Source organism: Chironomus tepperi, unplaced genomic scaffold (genome assembly GCF_022539635.2).
Source record: "Chironomus tepperi strain 1889 unplaced genomic scaffold, CSIRO-AGI_Ctep_v1 contig_163, whole genome shotgun sequence".
Taxonomy (NCBI): Eukaryota; Metazoa; Arthropoda; class Insecta; order Diptera; family Chironomidae; genus Chironomus; species Chironomus tepperi.
This window is the reverse complement of record NW_027226285.1, coordinates 1421415-1432460: the sequence shown is the minus strand read 5'-3', so window position 1 is coordinate 1432460 and position 11046 is coordinate 1421415. Positions and strand designations below refer to the sequence as shown.

General features: G+C 31.3%; 2 protein-coding genes across 5 annotated transcripts; one reads left to right on the top strand and one right to left on the bottom strand.

Moving 5' to 3' along the window:
- Positions 1–3449: 3449 nt before the first annotated feature.
- Positions 3450–4674, bottom strand: Arl2 (ADP ribosylation factor-like 2). The gene is made up of 4 exons (XM_070637751.1): positions 4534–4674; positions 4358–4467; positions 4048–4292; positions 3450–3831 (listed from the first exon to the last, which is right to left on the bottom strand). The coding sequence occupies exons 1-4, from the start codon at positions 4596–4598 to the stop codon at positions 3697–3699; spliced, it is 555 nt and encodes a 184-aa protein (XP_070493852.1). The 5' UTR covers positions 4599–4674; the 3' UTR covers positions 3450–3696.
- A 291-nt stretch (positions 4675–4965) lies between these two features.
- Positions 4966–11046, top strand: yem (yemanuclein). Of its 4 annotated transcripts, none has more exons than XM_070637653.1 (8): positions 4966–5390; positions 5702–5815; positions 6112–6207; positions 6327–8297; positions 8562–8646; positions 8804–8957; positions 9069–9238; positions 10438–11046. In XM_070637653.1, the coding sequence occupies exons 1-7, from the start codon at positions 5199–5201 to the stop codon at positions 9220–9222; spliced, it is 2766 nt and encodes a 921-aa protein (XP_070493754.1). In that variant the 5' UTR covers positions 4966–5198; the 3' UTR covers positions 9223–9238; positions 10438–11046. The 4 variants fall into 4 exon arrangements, 3 of the variants coding, with proteins under 3 accessions (XP_070493754.1, XP_070493755.1, XP_070493756.1); XM_070637654.1 differs by lacking the exon at positions 10438–11046 and adding an exon at positions 9810–9947; XR_011544224.1 differs by lacking the exons at positions 8804–8957; positions 9069–9238 and adding an exon at positions 9810–9999.

Sequence of the window (11046 nt, the reverse complement as noted above, 5' to 3'; positions counted from 1 at the left end):
TTGAAAAAGAGGCGTATCCATGTGAAAAATGGAAGATCGAGTAATAAAAAATTATTATTTTTTGGAGAGGAAGTGGAAAATTTTCCTTTCAAGTGTCAACTAACTTCCTCGTTATTATTATTATCTAATTTTTTTATTTCTGCACGAGATCGCGACGATCAGCATCTATTATTATTATCACCATCATCTGTGTTCACATCATCATATATGCATGGATCAATTAGCTAGCGTTAATAATTTTTTAAGCAAATTCATTTCTGAATGCTGATTTCACAATTCATTTAGAATGACGATGTTTCGTTTTATGTTTAAATCTACGCTCAATTTAAATTGATTTTCTTTTCTTCAAAAAATAAAGTATCTTTCTGCTTACTTTGAATGTTTTTCTTTACAGCCAGAAAAATCAACACAACTGTTGGTGTTGATTAAATAAATCATAAAACAGAAATGAAAATTGTTGACTTTATATTAAAATTTAGTATCAAACATGTGCAATATTTACGAAAGAAGTGCAAAAAATATTCGTTTGGAAGCTTCATATTTAGATTCATGAAAGTGAAACGAATCAAGTCATGTGAATCCCAGCTTCATATTTAGGCTAACATTATTTAGGATGATTAGGTATAAAATTATATTGGATTTTTAATGCATTTATTCGTAATTAATTAATTAAATTCGAAAGCTTCAGGATCGGATGTTTTCCAGATTGGAGTGAGAATCTAATTAGATCTCGAGATTGAATAGATCTTTAAGTAAAATTTTGGTCATGGCAAAATAACACGAAGAATGTCCAACAACTCATGGAGAGAGTCAAGACAGGAAAGCTAAAAGATCTACAAGGTACCTTCTATTCCTGCTCATCTTGCACCTCCATTTCTAATTATTTATTATTTTTATTAAACTCATAAATTAGATTTTTCTTTTTTTATTTCATCTTATTTCCTTTCATTAACTACACATTAGTGTTTATTTACCTTTTAATCAGCATCTAAGCATGAATCCTCCACCAAATGTCTCGCTAATATTTTTATTCCTTGTGTAAATAAGTATTACAAATCGTTTTAAGAATTAAAGAGGATGTAAATGCAAACATAAACCCTTCATTCCTAATATAGACACTGTTGTCTGGTGCGTTTTGTTGACATTAGAACCCAGTGAGAATTTGTTTTCGAGGAACAGATTGGTAATTTGATGTTTTAATTTAATATATCGAGTTTTACCACACTTAGTAGCTAGGTTGTTACCTTGGTTTCTACCAATGCCTATTAGTTGGATTTATCAATGCAATGAGTGTAAATCACTGATATATGAGATGTTTATTCTTTGAAATTCTAAATCAGACTAAAATAGTCACATGAAGGGGTCAACAACTATAAAAGAGGAAAATCAACTAATTTCAAATAAAATATAATTTGAATCATGAACGACAGTTGATGTATTCTCAACACAAGACAATCTGGGTAATCTAAATTTTAAGAAGATGGATATCCAAACAGAACAGCTTAAAAACACAAAACATTTTGTCATTTCATTTCTCCACATTTTAATCAAGACCATATTTTCATCTCATCCCATATTCCAAACAAAATGACACAAGATGAATATGAATGAAAATCTCAAGATCGCGACTCGAGAATTTTTATTCCTTAAATTCTTTCCATATCGCATTTCATGTATTTGTTTTACAAATTATCGTGACATTAAATCATCCTTATTTCCCCACTCATATTTACTTATGTCTTCAACCAGATTTTGTATGTTTGATATTTGCCTACTCAACATAGTGTTGCTACTGCCAATGTCACTGACTGCCATATGATTTGAATTAAATTACATCCACAAAAATATGAAATATGATGAAAGAAAAGATCACAAAAATTTGTGACAGTTCATGGGAATTTGGAGTTTAATTTTGATTCACCGAAAGGATATACAGCATCGAATGGCGGAAAGAAAGAGTTGGAAATCATGTGGCACAGACGTACCATTTTTATGACAATAATGACTATGCAGTATACAACATAGAACTGAATGAATGGACAGGCTTTCTTTCGATACATTGAGCAAATATTTGAAATGTCTTGACAATTGTAGGAGACCACATGTTAAGTTATATTGTTTTTCGGCAAATTAACAAAGACATGCTTAATATGATTTGATTCTTGGAATGGATTGTTGAAGATTTTGGGCGACTTTGTTGAATTTTTAATGGATTTTATGAGGATTTTGGGTTTTATCGTGTCTTTTGTTTTGGGGACATCAATTAATTGAGAGATGGATTGTGCTGAATATGTGCACTGCCATAGATTTGTGAATGAGTTATCCTTAAACAGTTCATTTAAAGCAGTCAATCGAAAAATTCAATAAAATTCAATTTTTCATGAACAGTCAAAAGATAATAATTGCTTTAAAGCCACACAAATCCCCACACACAGTATTGTTTCAGAGGATTATAATAAATCCCAAGCAATTTTAATGGCATTAATTTTTCGTGGTCGTTTTATTTATTTAATTTATTTTTTACGAGATTTAATTTCTTTCAATTTTTTTCGGACAATTAAAATTGAATATGAACATGAACAAGTTAAAAAAAAGGCTAAAAAAGAAGGAGAGAGAGTGAAAATTTAATTACAGAAAAAATAAGCATACACATGAGAAATCATACTCATGTGACGTTATTGTATGTCTGGTTGACATTTTGCTGCATTTTCGGAGAAAAGTGATGTTGACGATTATTGTGGCAGACAATCAAATTTTCAGTGGAAGATTGACAATTACTTGCAGGAAGTGAAGGAGACAACGATGGTTTGAGATGGATTTTTCAGAAATTCTTGAATTTAGACTGCTTTTTGATACCAAAAAAGTAAAGCTTTAAAAGAATCTAATCATCATTCCTCTTAAATTGAGCGACAATGTTTCTGGAATAACTCCGAGCAGACACAGATCGACATGACTCTTATTAAGTTCAGATCGCAGACCATGACAGCGCCACGCCAGCCTCATGCCGATCGATTAACCGACTTGTGCATGTGTTCATGTTAGTTCCCGTTCTAACCATTCAGTACTAAATCCAGTTACTAAATTCCAATTCCAAGCTTCTTAATGCGCCCCATAAAAAGTCTCAGACCAACATTTCTGCTCGAGTCTTTATTCTATACATGTAAAATACTCAAACGGCGACATAATTTAAAGCATATACGTAAATGTAAAATACGCACAGTAATTCAACAGCATTTTTATAATATTAAGTATTGTTACGGTTAAGAAAATTCGTTTAATTGAAAAAATGCATCACTTAATTCTTAAATTAAGCAACTCGAGTGAAAGGCAAGTTGTCATCAAATTTTTCAAATTTTACGTTTTACTCATTTCATCTATTTGCCTGTAAAGTAAATATTATACACGAAAAAATGATGAGTATTTTTAATTAAAACACAAAAAATGCGAAATTAGAAAAAATAATTGAATTTTAAATTTTTATAAATTAGTAGAAAATTATGTCTCTCAATTCGATTAAGTGCTGACAAGAAATATATTCACTTTTATTAATTTTGAAGACGACTGTAAGGTGATCAAATGAGATTTTGAATTATTGTGCGAGCATAATAAATAAGCAAATAAATTATGTACGCTATGACTTGACATAAATGCATTCTGAAGACAAAATTAATGCATTTCACATGCTATTGCGCTGCCTTAATCCAATGTGAAAATTCTCTTTGCTATGTCACCTATTAGCCAATCAATTGCATTTAGTAATTTATCGCCTGTTACTGCACTTACGCCAACTACGGACCAATGGTGTGTTGTGATCTTGTCAAGTTCAAGAATCTGTTGAAAAATTAGAATATGAGTTGATTAATTGGATTAAGTTAATAAAATTAAATGAGACATATCATTTTAATTAAAATTTACAAGCATTCCTACTCGTATGACGCACACGGTTTTGTGCAACAACCGATACAATGTACGATAAATATCAGTGGTACTCAATAATCGTGTCGAGGACACGACTATGGTGCAATTGACCAGCAGTTCAATACTTACGTCTTTAATTTCTTGTGCTGACAATGCACCTGGAAGATCCTGCTTATTGGCTAATACTAAAAGTGTTGCGCCTGCTAATCTCTCTTCTTCCAACAATATGTTTAATTCATCCTTACAAGCATCTAATCTCATTCTATCAGCAGCATCTACGACCCAGACAAGACCATCTGTGCTTTCGAAATAATTTCTCCAGTATGATCTGAGAGACTTTTGTCCGCCAACATCCCATAAATTTAATGTGTAACCTGATTACGGAAATTAAATCAAATTTTTATGGATTTTCTAGTCTATGAGTCATGAACTTTTTTACCTCTATGTTCTAATGTCTTTATGTTGAATCCTAATGTCGGTGATATTTGATCGATTGGTTCACCATTAAATCTCTTTAGAATTGTTGTCTTTCCAGCATTATCTAGTCCGCTAATAGAATAATTAGGTAAATTAAATTTCCATTGAACAGATGATCAAAAAATTTTCAATTCTTACAGCAATAAAATTCTCATTTCCTTTTCCTTTTGTCTCATCTTCTTTAATACCGTGAGAAAACCCATTTTGAATGTGTAGATTATTTAATTATAGCGTAAAATATCACAAAAACTTGATTTTGATTTTTTCACAATTTTAAAATAAAAATAAATGAAATGTTTTGAAATAATCAGGTAACCTGGTTTACATTATTAACGGTTTTTGAAAATTCAAATAACAAGGCGTCGAAGTTTCCGGTTTTGTTTACATCTGTAAAATAATGTAATTAATAAACTTTCAAGTCTTTAATTAACTTAATAGCAGTTTATTTGTGAAAACAAAAATAATTGTAATATAAGCAGTAAGATTAGTCAATGAAAATCGGGCAAAAAGTGACATCACATTTACCGGCACCTGAAAATTTGAATAATAGCAAAGATTCCTACCCTTTGTTTGTTTTCTTCACAAAAAAATAAAAGAATTTCCGTAAAAAACAATTTTAATTAAATTCAGTGAATTTCTCAATTAAGTGCTAATCATAATAACGTAAAAAGATGCATAGAGTTCCGGGCTAGCAAGATATCAAAAGGACATTACAAAATCAGTAGATTGAAGTGCTTAAAAAGTGTTAAAATTGTAATCAAAATCAAATTTACTTACTTTCCGCGACTAAAGCAATTGAAAAAATGTCTGCTGAGACAAAACGTGTTTCATTTATGACAATTGATACGTCTAGTGACTTTCTCAAGAAGCCTGAGAAGGACACACCAGCCGGCAATACAAAGAACAAGAGTTTTCGACTTGATTTAGAGATTTTTGAGCCTGATGAATACAAATTTCCCGAATTTAATTACAAAAAACTTATTTACATAGAAAAGGTATGAAAAAAGTTTCATCTGTGTGATGCGGGGACATGATGAAGGAAGAAGAAGAAGGAGAAAAGAATCCATATATACACAAAAGTGTACATTTTATGACATGAATTACGTTCTCTTTTTTTTTTTGTTTTGTGTTCCTTTATACCAATTACGCTATTTCGCGTTATCAATCTAGTCTTTCTTTCTTCTTCCTCCCACTTTCATTAGTTAATATGTTTCGACATTTAATTGCCACGGGTCATTAACTGTGTGAATAATTTTATTTTCTTTATTTCTCTTGTTCCTATGTAAAAAATTTGCATTGATGGCAGAAAAAAGTCAAAAAATTGGCAAAACTTCCGAATGGTACACACAATAACGACGATCCTTTGGCAGCTGATGACGATGATGTTGCACGTATTGCGAGAGAAATGGAGGCAAAATATGTGAGTTGATTTTGGGTTCATAAACATCAAAAGTGCGAAAGAGATAGCAAGATGTGTAAATTTTTATGAATGAATTTACTCTGCAAGTTGATAATTTTCCATTTCCTATCAGTGCTTTTTCAGCTTTAAAACAAAGAATTTAATTAATTATCAACTTATAATTAGCAACAGAACTTTATTTCTATGGAATTTTAGCGAATATTTAATCGGTCACGTTTCCCATATTGCTATCTCTTTCTTGACTTATGTTTCACACATTTATGTTTACTATATTTTGCCGCTATATTTTGTTTTAGGGTACGGGCAGTTCATACAGCAAGTCAAGTCGGATGGAATTTGATCGTGGTGTCGGATATGATGACAATGATTCATTTATAGATAACACAGAAGCTGTAAGTAATTATTTTCTCGTGATCTCGCCGGCTTTATACTGATTACATTTTTTATTGATCAATCACGTTTGGAAATTGTCGCAGCTATTAAAATATATATTGTATTAATTTTATTTCAGTATGACGAACAAATACCTGAAGATATTGAGACAGTTCGTGGTGGATTTTACATTAATAGTGGCCTATTGGAATATAAAAAGTTGCCGAATTTTGAACGTCCTGGTGATGAAATTCGAATGCCAAAAGCAAAGAAACGAGTACTGTCCACGTCTAGTGAATCAAGTGGATCAGATCATGAGAATGATCAGAAAAAGAATAAATCAGTTGTTGTAGAGAAGCCGAAAAAGAAAAAGGTGCATATTGAGAAGAAAATAAAGTCGGCAACTTCGTCATCTGATGAACAAGGCAAGGCTGCAAAAAAATTAAAGAAGGAGAAACAAGAAAAACAGGAAAAGCTGGAGAAACTGCCTGAGAAACCAAAGGAAACTGTACCACCCGTTGTAGCTGTACCAAAAGAAGCAGACAAGAAAAAATTTGTCGAAAAGGAAGCAACGGATGACAGTAAGAAAGTAATTAAAACGACAACGGTTAAAGATATGTTGCGTGCCAAACGCGATAATCTTCGAAAATTGGAGCAAGGAAAATCGAGTGGTGGAACAACAACGACTACAGACAATGATGATGATGATGGAAGTGAGTCTGTTAGTAGTCTTGCCGTATCAGAATCTTCCCATGAAAGTAATCACGAAGAAGTGCCGATTAATGGTTCAGCAGTTGTAACAAAAGAATTGACATTTCCAGCAAATTTCTCGCCTGAACTCATTCAACTCATCACGAATCTTAAGCAATATGCTGAAAGCACTGCCAAGAATAATTCAAATTTCTTTGATAATCATGTGAAAGAACAGTTAATTAATATTGATGGAGTAGCAAAGTCACACAGCACACAAGTACGTGTACAAGTTTATCATCAGCTAGAAACCTTTATACCATGTACGAGAAAAACAATTTTAGCGAAAGTTAGTCGATATCGTACACAGCAAGCAGACTCAAAGGTCAAAACGGAAATAAAAAAATTAAAGACATTAATTAACTCAACTATGCCAGATTTAGTGAGAAAATACGATGAAGATTTGAAGACATATGAGAATCTAAAAAGTATTCAACATGTCGTTGGTGATAGTTCATTAGAGCATAAAGCACCTCGTAAGAAATATCACTGGCATGATAATTCACGACAAATACTATGTGAAATTGTTCAATTAATTCAAGATTTATATAAAATATCAAAGGTAAAAAAGGAAACTATCGATGAGTATACAACAAAATATTTAAAGGATCATTTAGTACCGTTGTGGCCAGAAGGTTGGATAAAATTGGAAGATTTTACAAAGGAGCTTGAACGAAAGAAGAAAAAGGATGCAAAAGTAGCTGTTGTAAATAATTCTTCAACACAGATACTTAATCAATCAATTACTTCAACAAATGGCAAACAGCCAACAGCTCAAACACAGCATCATCTAAAGACTGAAATGAAAATTAAAATAGAAAATGTTGAAAGTATCGCAGTACCAACGGTGAATGGAAAGTCAACAAGTTCAGGAGTTCAATTATCGCCTCAACAAAATTCAATGTCTGTAATAAAGAAAGCGAGTGATCATAGCATAAATAGTATAATGTCATCGTCACCGTCACCACCTATTTATCCCGTTAAATCATCAGCTCCGACTCCAGTAGAAATAAAACCTCGCGTCATTGACCTCGAAAAGCTGTCAAGTCCAAATGATCTACTAAAAGTATCACAAAAGGATTTAAATAGAATTATACCGAAATATTCACAGCATCCAACAGCTGAAATTAGTCCAGATAAAATACGTATATCTGATGGAAGTGATAGCGATTGTGCGATAATTGATAGTCCAATTAAAACAACCATTAAACCTCAACAACAGTACCCTCACCATATTAATAACAATAAACTTAATCATTCGTCAATACAACAGCAACAAATTCAGCAGGGCGAGATGAAAAAGACCAAAAAACACGATGACAATTACAGTAATTTAATTAAAAACATTGCTTCACTAACGGTATGTAAACTAGCGACTTTATGAAAATTTTATGGTCTCATTCAAATGGTTTTTAAGTGCTGATCAATTTCAAGTACAAACTATACATGATGTGTCATACATATTCTTGTGGAAAGTACAAACTCAATTGAGTTTTAATTACTATCAGGATATGTCACTTAATCACTTGCAAGAGACCATACCGCTCATACTTTACATATTCAATCATTTTCATTTGCTATGATTTTATTTTAAATGTCTGTATGTCATTTTTCTTGTTTGTAGGATCCGAAAAAGAATAATCCATCATTTTTAAGTAATCCACTATCAACATCACTAAATGACCAGAGAAAAATGGACACGACACATGGTGAGTAATGAATTGCCATTGCATAAAATTTGCACGATGAATGAAAGTAATGACTGTGTGTGTATCTCTGCTCTTGCTAATTTAATCCATTCGATTTACATGTCTATCTGTGTCAATAAAATGAAAAAAATATATAAAAAAAATTGCAATAAAAAAGGTATGAATGGAACAGCAACAAATGAACATTTTGTGGATTCTCCAAAGACGTTGAAAGGTTACAATAATAATCTCCATTATTCGATAAATGAACTTATTGTAAATACGACAACAAATCGTACCGAGATGGTGAAAGGAAACAGTAGTATGAAGAGGTAGAGGATTACACGATTCTACTTCTAGTGCCTTTATTTGAGCTTTTTTCTCTTCTTTTTTTTCCTTTTTTTTTTTATTTCTGAAAATGTTTTTTGTTTCCTTTTATTAAGTTCTGACTATCAGAAGCAGTATACGAACACAAATAATAATAATAACAACAATACAAATCTCGTCCATAATATTTCAGTCATAACATCAACAAATGATGCAGGAAAGAGCAGTTATGTGATGCCACCTGTTTTGAATTTATCAAATAAAAAATAAAAAGCTTTCGTTTAAGGTTTGTTGTGTCTTGATTTTTCTGTTCGATCGATTTTTTTTTTTGTTGTTCATTTGAGTTTTATTGGGCTTTCTTTCATGCTTTAATTCAGACAAATTCCGAAAACTCTACGTACATGTTTGAGCTACAATTCAAAGCTCAGTTTACGTTCTACGTATACATAAAAGCTCTTTTTGAATTCTACGTATACGTAAAAGGTTACGTTTAAGTTCCACGTATACGTAAAAGCTCTTTTACGTTCTACGTATACGTAAAAGGTTACGTTTAAGTTCTACGTATACGTAAAAGCTCTTTTGAATTCTACGTATACGTAAAAGGTTACGTTTAGATCTACGTATACGTAAAAGCTACGCTTACGTTCTACGTATACGTAAAATATTAACTTTTAACAATTCAAATACCTAATTCCTTCAATTTTGCATCACAAACTTTGTTATAACTCTGTTTTTTTTTTTGTTTTTCTTGAGTGATTATTTTATGACGCATTGAGCATTGTCACAATCAATTCTGTTCTTAACTTAAGTATCATAATTTTTTTAATCCATATAATTTCTTTTCTAAATTTGTTCAGGCTTTGAAGGATCGGAGTCGGAGACTGATTATTTCTTTTCTGAATTTTTAAATAAATACACAAAGCATCAAGAGGAGAACACTTGAGACTTATTATTTTTCGTAGTTGACCTCCTCCTTCTCAATTCTGTAATTTTGTTTATGCGAATTTCGTTTAAAAATCTTGAGTCATGCTTTTTAATTTCCCCAAGGTAATCAACAAATTATTTTTTATTCCTTTATGATTGGGATTATTATTTTTTACTATTAATTATGTTAACAATGCACACAGGGATAATTATTGGTTTTGTCACATATTTTTTACTGTCTAATTTCAATTTAAAGCGCATTTTTGAAACTCTAACACAGCCTAACGATATGAATGAAATTTTGCGGTGTATCCAGATGTTCCTGATTATTCTGCTAAATTAATCCCAAAAATTCCGATTTCCTGTTCCTACATCCTTCCACAAAATCCCTTCTGTAATCAAAATCGTACACCCACACTGGATATACTCCCAAATGAAATGAATTAATACCTGAATGTTATAAAAGTGCGCTCAATTCACCTTTCATTACTGACTTTAATGCTTGCTCTAATTCCTATTCCATTCAATATTCTAATGATGTTCTTAATTTTTCAATTACAGATTAGTGTAACGTAAGAATCTATTGCCTAAAAATAGAAATTAATTGAAGTCTTAAGTCGGATTTTGATTCATAGCAACAGAATGATGAAGAAACTCTCGAGACATCAACAATACCAGCGATATTAAGTTACACGGACACAAGAGAAAACGGAAGTAAAAAATTCAGTTATTTATGCGTGAGTTTGTCTCAAAGTTCTGACATTTGCTGCCAAATATGCTTACAACAGTGTTTTATGGATATATTTATTATTTATGATTTATTTTACTGTCTTAACTTTCAAGTGGAAGCACGAAAGCTATTTTTTCTATTATTTTTACTTTTATTATTTATTTTGACTATAAAATGATGAAATATTTCAATGTTATTGCATTTTTAATCACCTTACTTACTTTTCTTTTTAAACATGGAAGATTCCTTCCACTATGCAGCAGCAAACTAGCCGATCATTTTTAAGTACGACACTAGTTATATGAAACAATTCATTTTGTAATTTCAATACTTATGGATGAAGTTTAAAGTATATTAGACAAGATGAAGGAATTATCGCATTTTTGTATAAATTGTAATATAGTTGAATAGTTATTTATGAGAAATGAAAAATAAATGAA